The sequence below is a fragment of the Ciconia boyciana genome, chromosome 1, assembly GCF_034638445.1.
Source record: "Ciconia boyciana chromosome 1, ASM3463844v1, whole genome shotgun sequence".
NCBI classification, from domain to species: domain Eukaryota; kingdom Metazoa; phylum Chordata; class Aves; order Ciconiiformes; family Ciconiidae; genus Ciconia; species Ciconia boyciana.
This window is the reverse complement of record NC_132934.1, coordinates 57,681,420-57,698,390: the sequence shown is the minus strand read 5'-3', so window position 1 is coordinate 57,698,390 and position 16,971 is coordinate 57,681,420. Positions and strand designations below refer to the sequence as shown.

General features: G+C 46.6%; 1 protein-coding gene across 2 annotated transcripts; it reads right to left on the bottom strand.

The window, feature by feature from the left end:
• Nucleotides 1-662: 662 nt before the first annotated feature.
• RPS19BP1 (ribosomal protein S19 binding protein 1) lies at nt 663-3,813 on the bottom strand. Of its 2 annotated transcripts, none has more exons than XM_072868750.1 (4): nt 3,665-3,813; nt 3,433-3,573; nt 2,345-2,442; nt 663-1,343 (listed from the first exon to the last, which is right to left on the bottom strand). In XM_072868750.1, exons 1-4 carry the CDS (start codon nt 3,711-3,713, stop codon nt 1,209-1,211), a joined length of 423 nt encoding a protein of 140 aa, XP_072724851.1. In that variant the 5' UTR covers nt 3,714-3,813; the 3' UTR covers nt 663-1,208. The 2 variants fall into 2 exon arrangements, with proteins under 2 accessions (XP_072724851.1, XP_072724842.1); XM_072868741.1 differs by having other exon boundaries at nt 1,207-1,343; nt 2,299-2,442.
• Between the last annotated feature and the right edge of the window lie 13,158 nt (nt 3,814-16,971).

Sequence of the window (16,971 nt, the reverse complement as noted above, 5' to 3'; positions counted from 1 at the left end):
CCCCTGCATTCAACTCCCGAGTCTAACCGAAGCTTGGCATTAGTGCTTCTCCTTACCTCTTTTTTTCCAAAGGGAACACACTTCCCATTTTCTTAGGTAAGGGGCAGGAAAGGGCAGTGGCAGGAGCTCCCCAGAAGCATATTTACAGTGATTTAGCAAGGAAGAGTGTCTGGAACAACACTCCCACCTGCTGGGCCTTCTATTTGTTGCAGCAGTAGTCCAACAGAAATCTCCCTTCAACCCAGCACCACAACTTCTGGCTCAGAAGATTTCAACTTCATGCCGAGGCTAACAGCTGGGTCATAATCCTTCCTGGCTACAGCAGCTGGCAGCACCCAGCAGCAGTGCCCTCCTAGTGTGGCTGAACCTCAGTGGGAGGCTCAGGTGTAAGCATCCAAAGGACAACTTTCTCCATGTAAAGCCTCTTCCTTGGAGAGGGGAGATCGTGAATAGGCAAAACAGGAGTCATCTCCGTTCCAGCCTGCACTCTTTGAAGGCCTGAGCACGTCAGATTAAATACATGTGTCAACATGAACCAGAGAGAGGCCATTCACACAACTGAGTCATCCTAAAGAGAGGGATGCTTGGATCAGAACAGTGACACAGTTTGTCTTCATCAATCATAGCCTGTCATAACAATCACTATTACAAAGCCAAAGGTAGGCAGTTTCTGCAACAACTATTTAATCAAATGACATATACAAAGTTTTTGCAATGACTGAAAAACCTGACAGAGGCTGTAATAAGAACAGAAACTGCAAGGCTACTCAGGTTTAACAGTCTTTCAAAGCATCCTTCCCTTCCGATGATTTATTACTGCTGGTCCAAAACATTTCTCCATTCAGATACAGTACTCTAAATGCTCCCTGCCAAATAAGACAGGTAGCAGAAGCCTTACATCCTGAGGAAGGGGAACAAGATTTATATTTTGCTTGGTCCACCCTTCTACATTAAGAATGCAAGACACGTGGGCTGGAGATTATAAGGACAACACATCTCAGAGCCAAGAGAACCTCCATGGCTCTAGCTGGCCAGTAACAAGTTCTGCACAGATGTGGAGTTTCCCTGCAAGTGTGACATTAAAGCACTTGCAGACAGAGGCACATCTCCTATGTCCCATCTCAAACACGCTGAGGAAACGACCAGTCCTGTGTGCTGAACACTCAGCTGCAGAAAGGCTGGAGCTGTGAAAATCCCTGTCACGTTGTTTACGGTCTCCCAAAGTATTCTCTCTCAAATTTACGGAAATCTTCCTCGGTAAAGACAGTGCCCTCGGGCTTCTTCTTTGCTGCCTTCTTTGGAGGCTGATCTTTGGACTTCCTGCCTCTGTTCTGAGCAAGAACCTTCAGACAGAAAAAAAAAAAAAAAAAAAGAGGAAAAAAACCAACAGGCATTGTTATCCAGACCAAACCACAAAACGTTGATTTTCAAGCTCACCTGCAGCATCCCTGCTATATCCCAGAATGCCTCCAAAGAAAAGTGAGAAGGCAATCACTGATGTTAACCAAAGCAGGTCACTGGGACAACAGCAAACACCAACCTCCTATTTGGAGCCAAATACAAAAACTACTCTCTGGTAACTGTCACAGAGATAGAAACACTGATTTCAACTCAGACATTTCTGAAACTGTGACCTTCTTTTATTCTGTCTCTCCACAAGACAACCTGAAAACCCAACAAGTTGGTGGAATTCCCTCAGCATTTTCTAATACACCATCACCTCCTTTCACAACTTCCAGCCTGAGAAACACTGGCCTAAACCAGTTGGTTTGTTTATGTAAGTTAAACGCCCGTATCTCATAAAAATAGCCCAAGATTCTAGCAGTGTCAGCTATTCTCTTCAAATCCCAGCACAGGACTACCTTTTGGGAAAGACCACTGGTTAAATTCTCAAGGTTATGAGAAACATCATGCAAGATGCTACAAAATTCCTATTACATGACCCAGCTGGAACATTACATGTTCCCATTACAGGAACCCCATATGGTTCCTTGCTAAACAGCCTCCAGCTACAGAGAAGGACAAATAGATCAACAGTAAGGAGAAGGTCTGAACCAGCACTTCTTTGCCAGCTGAAGCTATGAAATATATTTGGTAATTAAGAAAAGCCAACAGTTCTCAGTGGATTTTAACTAGTATCAGAGAACATCGTAAGGGACAACATATCAACAAGAGTTTAAAGCTTAGTAAGTTGCTTTGCCAGTACACACAGAAACTCCTCAAGGCCACTTCCAGACAGAAACACGACTCCTTTGCACAGGCTCTAAGCTGGAAGACCTGGGGATGATTCCCATTCACCTGTGTTCCTCAGCAGAAGCAGACCCCAAAGAAGCGACAGTCTTACTTGTTCTGTGATGGCTTTGTTTGCAACAAATTGTCTCTTCAACATGTACTGTAGGTTTGCTCTCAAGTGATTCACGGCCGCCTTCTTGTGATACTCCTCTAGGTCAGAGCAGAGTGGGAACACATCAGCTGCTCATCTAGGCAGCACGCAAGGAAAGACACAGGGGGATCAGCAAGGGCCCGGGAGAAAGAGACACCGCTACAGCTCAGGGATAGGGGTGCTTCCACAGATCAGGCTGTGTTTTAAGTGGGGGACACCAGAAAGGCAGCCAGGAGGATGGGAAGGGATGGATACAAGCTGCCCACCAGAGAAGGACCTGGGGGTGCTGGTTGACAGCCGGCTGAATATGAGCCAGCAATGTGCCCAGGTGGCCAAGAAGGCCAATGGCATCCTGGCTTGTATCTAAAATCATGTGGCCAGCAGGACTAGGGAAGTGATTGTCCCCCTGTACTCAGCACTGGTGAGGCTGCACCTCGAATACTGTGTTCAGTTTTGGGCCCCTCACTACAAGAAAGACATTGAGGTGCTGGAGAGTGTCCAGAGAAGGGCAATGAAGCTGGTGAATGTCTAGAGCACAAGTCTTCTGAGGAGCGGCTGAGGGAACTGGGGTTGTTCAGCCTGGAGAAAAGGAGGCTCAGGGGAGGCCTTATCGCTCTCTACAACTACCTGAAAGGAGGTTGTAGACAAGTGGGTGTTGGTCTCTTCTCCCAGGTAACAAGCCATAGGACAAGAGGAAATGGCCTCAAGTTGTGCCAGGGGAGGTTTAGACTGGGTATTAGGAAATTTTACTTCACTGAAAGGGTTATCAAGCATTGGAACAGGCTGCCCAGGGAAGTGTTTGAGTCACCATCCCTGGAGGTATTTAAAAGACATTTGGATGAGAGCTCAGGGACAAGGTGTAGTGGTGGACTTGGTAGTGTTAGGTTTACGGTTGGACCCGATGATCTTAAAGGTCTTTTCCAACCTGTACGATTCTGTGATTCTGACCGGGAGCGGAGCTGCAGGACAGCACGAGGGAACCCGGTGCGAGGGCTGTGGAGGGCGGCAAAGCTGCTTCCCCCCTCCCCCGGAGGCGGGTCGGGACTCACCTATCGCCGACTTCACGACTCTGCCCTTGACCGTGGCCTTGTTCCTGCCGGGCTCTGGCGCGCTCTTCCTCCGCCTCGCAGCTCCCGCCGTCCTGGGGCCGTCCCGCCCCCGCTGGAGTCCCGGCGGGGCCTTTCCCCGGCCTGCAGCGGGAAGAGGGACGAGGTTACTCAGGCTGCACGCCGCGAATAACCGTATCCCCGCCCCCACACCCCCCGGTCCCCGCGGGCCCACCCGGCGCCTCCAGCAGCTCCAGGCCGCGCCGCAGCAGGGAGGCCGACATGACCGCACACCCCGCGCCGGCGGCCAACTTCCGCCTCCTCGCCACACTTCCCTCCACGCGTGACGCCGCTTCTGCCTCCGCAGTGCCACACTTCCGGCGCCGTGCGCGGCCTGGCGCGCATGCGCAGTGGGAGGGGCGGCGGGGCTTGGGCGGGAGGGTTGAGGCGCCGTGTTGTGGCGCCATATTGTGTGGAGATTGCCTCAGACTCGTCCTAAGTGCGGGTCGCCCACAGCGAGTGCGCCGTGTTCTTGCTGGTGGCTCTTCCTTATCGCCCCTCTGCTTCTGCAGTGTGTGGTCTGGCAGCCGGCCCGCAGGCCCTCTGTGTTACACCCTCATGGAGCCACTGCAATGGGGCCAGGGCTCCTTGGGGCCCCCGCCATCACAGGGGTAATAATAATAATAGGCCAGGAGGAAAGGGGACGGCCAGCAGCGGTGTCATGTTTTGTCTTGTTGAGGCCCCAAAATCCAGATTTAACTCTATATCAGACTCATGAGGTGCAGAGGTTCACGCCGCCATAAAATGCATCTATTATTCAGTATTACTTCAGTCTGTTTATTTAAAGCTTTCATCCCCTGTTTTTGCCCCTCTAGAGACGTGATGCTAATATCTGCTAAATTTAGCTATCATCTGAATAAAGCTTATTCAATTATAGCCAGTGCTGGCAGTAACAAGATGACACTGGAGAAGAAGGAGAGAGGTTTATTCTCCCTCAGACATGTCCTGCAGGGAGAAAGCAATACAAGCGGCTCTCATTGTTTCTCATAGTAATGATCTCTAGCAGGGACAGTTAAACCTCGGTTCATTAAAAGACATTCATTCTCTGGAAATTGTTCTCCAGCCTCTGCAGATGTCACCTCAATGCCTGTCTTTTTATTGTTCGTTCTCTTCCGAATCCCTCCCTGGATGGTTCCCGGCATCCTGTGTCAGTATCTGCTGGTGTGATGGTGCTAATATATTTTTCTGGACAGGACCTACTCGGTGCTGATTCCTGGCTTCAGGGCTGGGGAATGTTAACCATTTACTGCTTGTTCAGCATGTCGCTTCTCACTCTTAATTTTCCTTTTACAGTAATGAGAACCATTTTTTGATTGATTCGGAGGGACAGTCACTGGGTGTGTAATGCAGAGCACTTCTGCATTTTCTTGTTTTCTGTTAGTAGCTAGTAGAAGATAGAGCTTGCTCAGCTCTTCGTTCCCTGCCAGGTTTGTCCCTCCAGTCGTGTGAAAGCTAACTAAGTTATGAGTAGGTTATTGTAGTTTTGCAAAGCAGAAACTGAACAAGCAATGAGTTAATAGCCTATTGCTGAAATTGAAGAGAGCACTAGAGAGCATTCTAGTCAGCAGAAGATTTGTTATTGCTTGTATACTCAGATTATCTTTATCTTGGTCAGAGTGAGATAAATGATAGCTGCCAGTGATCTTACCATGGGGAAAGCGTTTCCAAAAATACCTCATCAGTCAAACGCTCTCTTTTAGCCCCTAAAATACAGTTTACAGGTTCTTTGTAAGCTGTTCATGGTGACATATTGCATAATATATTCAAGATAGCTTATTCTACTGGTTAAACACTACATTTGCATCATTTAACTTTATTAGAATCACCTAATACGTTGTTACACATGCTTAGTGTCAAAAAAGGTGTAACCTCATAAATGCCTTATGAAGGCACCTGATGCAAAAACATCTTTGTTACCAACACCGCAAAACATATTTAACGAATTAGTTTGGTACAAGCTGCACTGATTTATTAGCCTGTTGATGGAAAATAAATGCCCTTTTCTACCTCAGAAGTAAACCATTACCAGTACTATCCTATTTCTGTTGTGCCAATTAATAAAGCTCTCAATTATGTAGGTCTCTCAGAAACTCTGACTCCCTTCTTATTAAATACCTTCAGTAGCAGGAAACCATAATACAGGCAACGCCTCCTTTGACCGGCAAGGTTGAGTGCAGACTTGCTATGATTTTAGTCAGCAATTACCTGCAGAATAAATTTTAATGAGTGCACAGGGGTCACTTTGCTGAAGAGGGAAGGCAAGGCACTTTCTTTAACTGCATTCACAGTCTCCTGCCCAGAGTCTGGTCAGGCTCTTGGAGCTAGTTAGTGCATCTAGAAGTTAAATGGATGCGCGCTTCATGGTGTGATGTGTTCCCCAGGTTCGGATCTGTTTCCAAAGATAATGGTCCAACATGGGCCATGGATTTTTTAACACTTTGTGAAATCATGTACCTATTATTAATACATTATATTTCTTCATCTCCTTTTAATAGAATCTGGCACCTTTTCTCGGGGAATGATCATTAATGTTTCTCCTAACTGCATTCTGGCTTCAGCTGTGCTTGGTCTTGCCAGACACAGTGATAATAGTGTCTGTCATGTCACTGTCTGGGTGACTTTGATACACTCCTGCAGACACAGGTGCAGATTCTTCCCTTGCTCTTTGACTTTAATAGAGAGCTATGCTTACATCTTCTCCCTGCAGTGCTAAGCAGGATCAGTTTATTGACTTATGTTAGGAATGTACGATCATCTCTTACTATGAACTGGATTTTGCCTGTGTATTATATGTTCCTTTAAACCTGTATATATGTAGACTTTATGCATTTGGATCCCATAATCACAAAAACTTATGGGTTTATGGTTTATGACATATAGAAGAGGAGATTATGTAATTAAAGGTCAACAGAGTTGACCTTAGATTAAGTTGACTAACCTGTGTTTGATAAATCTGCTTTATACTGAGCACAGCATATAAATGCTGTATTTCTCTTTGCAGGAGCTTCCATGCCTTTATCACTCTCACATTGAGGATATGTTACTTATTTCATCATGATATACACATTTAACAATCACTTTCTTTTACCTGAATCACTGTTGAAAGCAGTTGAGCAGACTGTACAAATTGCTTTTTCCAGACTAGTAAGTACTATTAAAAATTTAATGTTAGGAGACTTTGTGCCTGTGTCAGTAAAAAAAAAAAATCAGTATTTCATTGTACTGTTTTAAGGCCTCTGCTCAAATTAAAATTTCATCCAAGAAAACTTCATCATGTTGTAATCCCTCAAAGATCAGTGCAGTTAGCTCTTTGAAGCGCTTTGGGGACAGAATGAGTGCCAAATGGTGTTCATTTAAATGTGTAACATCCAAATAAATCGCTACCTTAGAGCCTGAATAATCTAACTTTGGATAGCAAAAACCACAGGCGCTGCATTTCAGATTGAGAATGTCTTTGTTTCTGAGAGTTAAGCTATCTTTGAAAGATTTCTGCCACTAATGTTCATGTTTTATAGGTTTCTTTAAATCTCATGCCTCAGCGGGTACCCATGAGCTAGCTAGCTTTTCAATTACAAATAACCCAGCATACAGATCAGTTTAAGTTTTAAGTAACTTCCATGTGTGAATATTATCAGTTCACTTTCTGCTTTATTTCTTATGGCATTGAAAAATGGAAATTTTCCCTGTTTGAATATGTTGATAAAGTTTCTGGTTCATCTTGGAGTGACTATTCTTCTCCCCATTATTCTAGGCTTCAGAAGATGTCTGAGATTATTGTAAATTTGGCCTGTTCCATCTTATTATTCTGTACTATGTGCTAACAGAGACATTAATGATATTCATGGTTAATCATATTGCTGTCTGTGGCAGTTCATAATAGCTGTTTGTTTGCTCTTACTTTATGTTCCAGCTTCTGGATTCAGGGGGTTACGCAGGAGCCTCGGTCTGAAGGAATATTGTGAAGAATGTTAGAAAACAGAAGGTGAGGGCAGCATTAGAAGTAAAATACAACAATCACAAGCATTTATTTAGTTTAGGGCTTTTTAAAAAACAATCTTATGATTTTGGGAAATGGGATCCTGATGTTTAAACACTTGGTATTGTCCACACTGACACATACATCTGTATTTTCTCTTCCAAAATGAATCAGACCGATTTTCAAGCTGATTTATAACATATTTTCACCTCTGCATGTTTCTTCACGTGTGGATTATGGAACATGCTTTGCTTTAGACAGCTGTCCAGTTTCACCACATCCCATATTCTATATTTTCTCTTGGAACAGCAGTATTCAAAGCTGCTGTCATTAATATTTAGCTGTGTTTGCCAACTTGAAGCAGTTTGTGTTGTGGTCACTGTTCCTACAAACAACCATGGATCACTGCCTGCCCTGTAACTCAAGTACATAGGAACCTTTGTCCTTTAACTGTGTGACATGCCTTTGAAAAGCAATTTGACTTTCTGGCCTACTGAATTTGAGCAAGGGTGGGACAATGCTTTGATTCATACACTTGCATGGGTAAGTGTCTAGTTACTTTAGACTGACAGAAAGTCTTTTATTCTGATTTTTTAATTGTGTGTTGTTTTATTTTTTTTTTTAATCCAGTGTGGATACCTACCTCTTTGATTCACTTTTCAGCCTGTTCCAGGTCACCAAGAAGCTGGCTCTGTCTTGCACAGCTTCTGCAGATAATGTTGGCACAGGTTAAGATTAAATCGGCTTCCTACCATACTAGATGCTGTACTAAGAAATGAACTCTGCTCCTGAAGAAGACAAGAGTTATTATCCTCCTATACAGATGAGATAAGGAGGCACAAAGATTAAGCAACTCCCAAAGTAGCTGAGACAGGATGAATGCTCAAACTAGATCTTCTGAATGACAATGTGGAGGCTCAGCCCAAAACATATCCTTGTTCTCTACCTGCTGGTTTTTGGCTCCAAATGGGAAGAGAGCAAGCATCAGTACCTTTGCTGAAGTTGTAAGAGCCCACTTTGTAGAGAGAGGTAATATTTTTAAGAACATAAATGTTATATTTGGAAAAAACCCAAACAAGTCCTTCTTCAGGGCTTAGAATACCAGAAGAAAGCACTTTGCTAGTAATATTTTGCATGTAATACAGAGTTGGTGTCACAGGGTTTTTGTAGTCAGAAATAATGGGGTTTTGCATCCAAACTCACAAAAATGCTGGAACTTCCAGTGCCCTTATACTTTCTATCTTTGCCTGAAGGGAGAAATATCTTCAGAAGGGCATCTGCTGCTCTTGCATGCCTCCTAGAGTGGAGCAGGCAAACAGGTCTGTGGTTGGAGGGGAACGATTTCCCTCTCTGTTACCCACCACTATCCTTAAATGTCAGGAGAGGGAAGAAGTAGTAGAAGGATCCCAGGGCTCAGAGTGACTGACTTTTCCCTGTTCCTTCTGTGGGCCATGGAGGTGGTTCCTGGGTCTTCCTCCTGCCCTCCCCACCTGCTTCATTCCTGCAGCATCAGCTCTGGGAGAAAGTGGCAGAGCTTCCTGCCACTGTTTCCTCCACTCTGGAAGGCCAAAAGGTATCCCGCTGTAGTTGCTTTTCCTTTTCCCTGAAAACCTGGGAAAAGAGGATCAAGATCCTTTGGTGGAGCAGGGATGGGCCTGAGTGAACAAAATGTAGGGGAGCTGTGGACCATGAACTGCTAAATGCTGGAGAACAAGCATAACAGATGGTGGATGCAGGAAGGAGGCAAAGGCAGGACTGATACAGGGATTGGAGTGAGTATGAGTTTGCTTTATAGATTGTCAGGCTGAATGAAATGCATTGTAGGAAGGTGAGTAAAGCACGGACAACACCTACTGCCGTATGTACACACTGGGGATTATTGAAAAACTTGAGAGCTTTGGGCCTATAATTTGGATCCCCCAAAGCCTTTGGGCTTTTTGGGGATCCAGATTGTTAATTTTTGTGTTTCTGTGTCACTGGCAGTGCTGGATCAGCACAGCATCCAGGAGTTATGAGCTGTTTGGTGGAAGCCCTTGAAGAATCTTCGAGGACATCTTCCCTTATTACTTTGGAAGCTTACTGTTAGTGGTGGGCTTGATGAGACTTACACTTCAGTTACCAACATCTGAGCCTCCAAGCTTACCAGGAGCTTTGTTTTCCTTTCAAATTAGCTTCAAGCAGCTGGACTGTTACCTGTTGACTTCAGTTTTTTTCTTTTCTTCCCTCTGGATTTCAGCCTATCTTTTTTTTTTCCTTTTGTGCTTCTAGAACTGGTCTTTCCCTTTTCAACTGCAGACTGGCCTGCCTGGCTTGACACTTGACCTTCTTCTTTTGTTTCACCTTTGGCTTTCAGCTTAATCTGTATTCCTCCCTTACATTGTTTGATTTGCTCTTCATAGCTTTCTTTTGTATTTTAGTCAGAACTATAGATATTCCATGCCAGAATCTGAGAAATTCACCCCTAAAATATTCCCCTGCTGAATACATAGAAAATGGACAGAAATTGAAACAGGGGTTTTGAGACAAGGTTCTGAGTATAACATTCTTTAACTAGAGGGATTTGTAAATATAGCATTCTTTAACTAGAGGGATTTGTAAATAGACAGTGGTGGTTCTCAGTTCTGGAAATATTGTGGCCTTTGATGAAATGAAGTCTCGTTTCTTCCAGGAAGGATGTATTTTATCCTGATTACAATGGAAATAGTGATTTCTCATGTAAAGAGCTTGGAAATACACAGAGAAGAGGCTGTATTAGAGCTGAGAGCTTAAGTATCCTCATGCTGTGCAGATGTGAAATTGGGGAATTTCAGTCATTGTGGGACATGGCTGTTTTCAAAGCAGTGACAAAGAGGTGGAAGGCTCTGTTTTGTTCCCAGCCTCTCTGCTCCAGGGCCTTAAAATGTTTACAAGCCCCAGAGCTCGCTCTGGATGCAGCAAAGTTTAGCTAGTTATGCTTGTCACCAACCATTAAGGGTTTGGAGACAGACAGGAGATGGGCTGGGGCTGTCATGGGCTTTTGCTGCCTTAGGCAGGCCTTGTTAGTGGATGTCTCTGCTGCTTGGTACAGAGCAGAGCTGGGGCAGCTGGGGGCAGCATTGCCTGCTGGTGCAGCTCCTGCCTGCCCCATCCTGTGCTGGCACTGGTGTGATCTTCCCATGGCTAAAGGTGTGTCATGTCCCCTGATTTAGTGGCTAAAAGTGTGTCGTGTCCCCTCCTATTCCCCAGTCCTTTCAGGCTTGGGAGGGAGCAATTTGGAGACGGAAGGAAAAACAGGGAAGCGGAGGAGGGATGGGATCATGAAGGTGTTGCAGGGCAGAGGACAGCTAGACCACAAGCATGCGTGGGAAAGGAGCAGGTCAGATCAGCTGATCCCCTCCCCAGCTGTTTCTGATGTGGGAAATGAGAGCAAGGCAGCATCGTGGATTTAGCTGCAAGCAGCAGGGGGACTGGATGCTTATTGCCACAATGCACACTTTGTGGTTTCCTAATTTGTGGGATTTTTTTTTCAGAATTGCTCAGAACCACACAGAATAGCATGTGAGGCTTGCCCAGATCAAGGAGATGTTCTGTCCTGTGGCTGGCATGCTGCATTTATCAGTGTGGTGCCAGACCTCTCTCTCTGCACTCTGCTTTTGTAATTTTTTCCCCTCCCTTTTATTTTTTCTTTCCTTCCTTCGCTCTCTCTCTAATAGCTGTATTTTGTCTTTCCTTGTTTTATTCCCTGTTTCCTTGACTGCTGTCTCTCTTTGTAGCTCTTGCTTCTCCAACCAGGATCCACAATTTCTGAGGCTGTGGGAGGGTGATGGTTCAACCTGACCTTTTACCATTTGTTCTTGACTCCCAGCAGTTGAGTCCCTCTAAATTATATGGCTGGCTCTTTCCTCTCTTATCTTCCTTTCTCTCCCTTTCCATCCAACTCTCCTCAGCAGAGTGTAGAAAACACTCTTTTAGAAAACACTGAAAATCCACCGGCATACACACCCACTCTCTCGGGGTGCAGGGGCAGCCCTGGAGGTGCTGGGTACCAGGCACCCATACACTAACCACATGAGTCCCCCTGGGCCAGGCTGCCTTCTTCTCCAGGGCCACATGTCTTGCTCTGCCTCTGTCTTCCAAAGTCGGGGGAACAAACACCAGCGGGAGAGGAGGCCAGGCTGCCATTTCTAGCGCGGGTGCATGGTGCCACAAGGGCTCTCCTCACTAGATGTCACTGTGAGGCTGGGTTTCGCTTGTCACAAGCACAGCAGCCAGGAGAGATGGGTGCTGAGGTGGGTGCTGAACTTTAGGAAGGCCCTGCCAGGAGCAGGGGGAGAGCGGGGAAGAGGTTTGCAGGACAAGCGTTGAGTTTCTGTAGGTTTTACCCAACCCTGGCAAGTTTTGGTCACAGACCAGCAAGGTGCAGGAGGGTTTTGGGGCACAACTCCATACCACCTGCTTTGAACACCCCAGCCTGTATCTGGTAGTCATCGGGGCTTTAGCGTGATTTGGCCACTGTGACTTTCATCTTGGTAGTGCTCATCTCCTGCCAGTTGTGATATTGGTTTGGCAGCAACTCCCCTGCTAATGCTCAGCTCTGGATCACTGTTCACTGTCCCCATCTGCCATCACCCGTTCGTATGTGCCTTGCACCTCCTTCCTGCCCTGGCCGCAGCACACTTCCATACAGTAAGTCGCCATGTCGCTGCCTCCCTGGCACAGCTACGGGACAGTGGATTTCTCCTGCAGTGGATCCTTGGGGAGGCACTGTGATAGCCCCCAAAGCAGAGGTGGGAGCTGGGGAGCTGTGGTGAGTGGTGTAGGGAAGCTTGCCAGGGGCTGGCCTTTTCTCTCACCAAAGAAGCCAAGTGACAAGCCAGCCATGTGGTCCCTGTTACCGAAGATGTGGGGCATGACTGCAGGGTGGTAGCTGGCAGACCCAGGTGCCCATGGGGAGTCTGGCTTGCATGCTCACCTGTGAAGTGAGCGAGGAGACCTTCTGTCCCACAGTCGGCATGCACATTTCTCAACATGGTGGCAGATGCTTTTATAATTTCTTTTACTTGCTTAATTTTTTTGGGCTTTCCTTTTGCTTTTTCTTTCCTTCCTTCACTCCCTCTCTCTTTTGATAGCTATCTTTTGACTTGCGTTGCCTATTTTCCTCTCTCCTTGTCCTCTCTTTCTCCTTCTAGCCCTTGCTTCTCCAACCAGGGTCAGCAGTTTCTGGGAGGATGACAGTTCAACCTGACCTTTTATCTCTTGATCTTGACTCCCAGCACTTCAGTCCCTCTAAATTACAAGGCCAGCTCTTTTCTTCTTTCTTATCTTCCTTCCTTACTCCACTGTTTGTTCCTAAAACTTTGTGTTGTGAACTGGACCTTGCAATCATGTCTCCATCCTCTGAGGGGTCCCTACTGTGCAGAGCCTGTAAGCTGTATCCTAAGGGAGAGGAACTGGCTAACAGGTGCCCCATGAACCACCATATCTGTGGCGTAGATGGTCCTTAGGAGAGTTACATGGTTTTATTTTTAAGTTAATCAACTGCAAGCCAAAAACAAGGGAATGAGGGTTATGTGGAAAGCCATCAGCTCCAGGAAAGTGTTTTGGTTTGGTTGTGTGTAGGTATACAGCCTCCTGTCTTACTGGGTACACCATTGTTTACATTGGTATAAGAGCACACCCCGTATACATGTTAGCATCCATATGAGTTTCTACCTGGATGTATTCACATGTATGGAAACAGTGCCATGGGATGTACAGCGTGTGATGTCCTCAGCTTGCATCTGCACTGATTTTGTACAGCCGATTCACTGCATGGGGTTTGGATGGCTCTAGGTAAAAGTGTGTGTTTGTGTGCAACCTGGGTGTGTGCATTTACACATGTGTGTGCATCAGTGCTAAAGAGGACGTGAAAGAGATTGGATGCAAACCCCCAGGATGTGCAGCCTTTGGGGCTGGCCAAAGTGGTGGGGAGTCCCAGAGACTCCTCCTCCTCTGGGCTTGCCGCGCCGTGCTCTTCTAGCCGCACGCTGTGCTGGAGGCTGAATCCAGCTCCACTTGATCGTGCACCAAGGCGTATTAACATTCGCTCCATCACAGCGTAGCCCAATTAATATTTGATTCTGGCAAATGAAGGAGGGCAGAGAGATTAAATGGGGTTGCCAGCTGGGGTGGTGGGAGTGGTAAGGGGGAGGAATACTCTTTTGTGCAGCCCAGAGGAGTAGGACTAGCCTTTCCTGGAGAAGGAATCAGGATCTCCCCTCCACAAGCAGTATCTCTGAACAGTCTGCCCTGGTGCCTGCTGGACACGAAGCTGTGCTGAGACCAGGTGGCTTTAGGGGTGGGATATGGAGCTTTTCATCACTGGGTTTCTGCTGACCGCTGGGCTGACTGCTGGGTGTCATCGTGGAGGAGGAGCAGGAGGTTGCCTGAACTCTCTGGGGCCTAATTGTGCAGATCTAATGGAGTGGGCATGGCCAGTTAGCCTGTGTCGATAGGAAGGTGCAGCGCTTGAAGGGGTTTGGTAACCCCTTGGAAAGCTCTCTGCAGGAATAAAGGCACAGATCCAGGCCACGAATGTCCTGGGGAGCAACTTCTGTGTCATCTACTCAATGCATTTGCAGATAGCAGATCAGTGTCGGCAGTGCCCTGTCAGTGCTGCTCAGCAGGAACCGTGGCTTTGCTTCCACATCCCAAGCAGGTGGGATGAGGCAGATGGGCTGAGGTGAATCCCATGCCCTCCCCTTCTTTGCAGAGCTGCCTGCAATCCCCCAAGGGCTGTGAGGCCCAGCGGGGTTCAGCATGTCTAGGGGAAGCTGCTCTGGGCTGCAGTACTTTCAGCCTCTCCCAGACGTGATTGCCCCCTCCCCAGTAGGCATCATGCCACTTCCCAGTTGAAAAGCCAAATGAAATTTCCAGGCAGTTTGCAGCTTTTATGATTCACTTGTTTGCTTTTCTCCCTTTCTCTCCTTTTTTATTAATTTATTTTTTTCCTTCCTCTCTGCTGTCTCTATTCACTCCTGCCAGCCGCCTGCTTTGAATTTAGTTTGTATCAAGGGCAGGTGAAATTCATTTTCTGCTTTCCTATTTGGTGCAGAATGGGTTCTCCCCCCTCCATTCCCCTTCCCTGCCTGTTGCTGAAGTAGAGAGAGGTGTCTTGGAAACATTTCCTTTTTAAAATCCGCTTCTGCCCTTTCATAACTATTTGGCCTCTCTGCTGACAGTGTGGGACAGGTGCTAACACAGTGCTCCTTTCCTGATCCAATAGCTGGAGAATAAACTCTTGGGCATATTGCAGATAACCAAGCGAGAGCACATCTCACTACAAATCTAGCTACGAAACAAAAGGAAAATAAATATTAGGACAGTTGGAGAGGGACAGGTTTTTTATCGTCTCTGGGGAATCATCCCTGCTGCTGAGCCCCTGAGAGCTGCCAGCGTACAGAGCATCTCAGGGTTCAGTGTCAGGACAGCAGATATGGCCTGACCCTGCTTGGACCCTGGTGGGGAAGCATGGCATGGCAGGATAGCGGCCAGGAGGTGATATGGTCAGTTTGCAGCAGACATCTGGTGAATCTATTGTTTTAATCTGGAAATTGTGTTTTTGTGCTGTGGATATAAAACTTCCCAGTTAGGCATAAAGGAACTGAAAGTAACTTCCCAGCTCCCACAGCTATAGGCTCTGTGTGTGTGCATGTATGTGCAACACTTGCTGGTAGAGCATATTTGTGAGATGTGGCGTTTATGTTACCTTTTAGCAAGGAAGAATCGTTTATCTCAGCATTCTAATTATGTTCCATTAAAATGCAAATTTGGGTTTATGCATTGAAATTGTCAGTACCATTGCCATGGCAACTGGAGCTTCAGGGTGGGGAATTGGAATAGGTGGGACCGTGCATCTCTCTCTGAATCCCTCTCAAATACCTCCAGGTAATTGAAATCACAGTGCCCTTCCCTGGGAATTGTGTCACTTTCCCACTAGTGAATTTGGGGCATCACTGAAGTTCTTGGAGTTGTTATAACAGGGCAAGCCACCATGTGAGTAGGTCACCAGGTAACTCCCAGCAAAGTGGAGGAGCTAGTGCACAGGTCTTTCAGAAGGAGGTGAATCCTTCCCATTTTACCCCCCATGTCATGCTTCTTTTGAGGTGTCTGGCTGGGAAGGAGGAAGGGGAGATCCCTAATGACTTCACAGACTTCCACCTGGAAGCCCTTAGATGCTGCCACACTTACTGGAAGATCTAAGTGCCATCTATGCTTTTAAAACCACTCACCTCCAGTTAAACACCCAGTCAAGCTGTCTGTGTTGGTGATGTCCTGCAGCAGTGAGTTCCCCTGCTCAATCATCCTTGGCACAGAGTGAGTAGAGTCTTCCCCATACCACCTTCCTGGGGCCCTGGTCCTTTCTCTGTTTGTTTTGCATGGCAAGATGGTGTGACTCTGTCTTCCTTCTCTCTTTACCAAGTACAGCTGGGACTCCTGGAGCTTGTCTCCCTCCTATTTACGAATCAAGTGGAGAGGTTTTAGGATGCTGGGTGGAAGTGAATGCTGAGAGAGATTGGGATATGGCTGAGTACATTTTACAGGGGAAAAATGTGCCTCTCTGTTTTGGCTGAAAATTTTGATGATAAATAAAGCATGATGAGTTAATTCCCAAACCACACTGACAGCTGGGCAGGGAAGACAGGACTAAGTCTGTTTTCTGGCTCTCCACCCCTGTTAAGAGGTTCACAAAACCATCTGATTCCTCATCCTGGTGTTGCCAGGGAATTGCTTTTTCCTCTGGACCAGGAATATGATTTGCTGATAGTAAAATCTAGATACAGTCTTATGAACATGGTGATTCAAACTGCTGTTTCTGTTGAATATCATTGACTTGGATAGCCTGGAGGCTGTTTACCATCCATTTAACAGTGAAATAAAGAAAAGAGGAAACATTCAAGAGTAGGCTTTAGTTCAGCCAAGGGAGGTCCCAAGCAAGGAGAGGTAGAGTCAGGCATGCCCCCCCCCAGTACAAGACAGAGAGTGGCAAACTGGAGTGAGTTTAGTGGAGGGCCATGAAGATGATCAGGGAGTTAGAGCACATAACATTTGAGGAGATGCTGAGGGCACTGTCTTTGTTTAGCCTGGAGGAGAGCAATTTACGGGGGATCTGATTGGTAAGGGTAGTGGGGGGTATGTGTAGAGACAATGGAGCTGGACTGTTCCCAGAGGTGTGCACCAAGGACCATAGGCAGCAGAGACGAGTTGCAGCGAGGGAATTTCCAACTCCATATGAAGAAAAAACATAACCTTGAGGGTGTATCAGTCAGGTGTGAGATGGTGGCCCAGAGGTATTTTGGAGTCTGCATCCTTTGAGATACTCAAAACTTGAGCAGACGAGGTGCTGAGCAACCTGCTCTGGCTTTGAAGTGAGCCCTGCTTTGAAAAGGGCTTTGGACTGGAGGCCTCCAGACATAACTTTCAACACCAGTTATTCTGTGGGCTCCCACTGGGGGCAGGTTCTGTGATGCATGGTGAGGTGGGGAGCC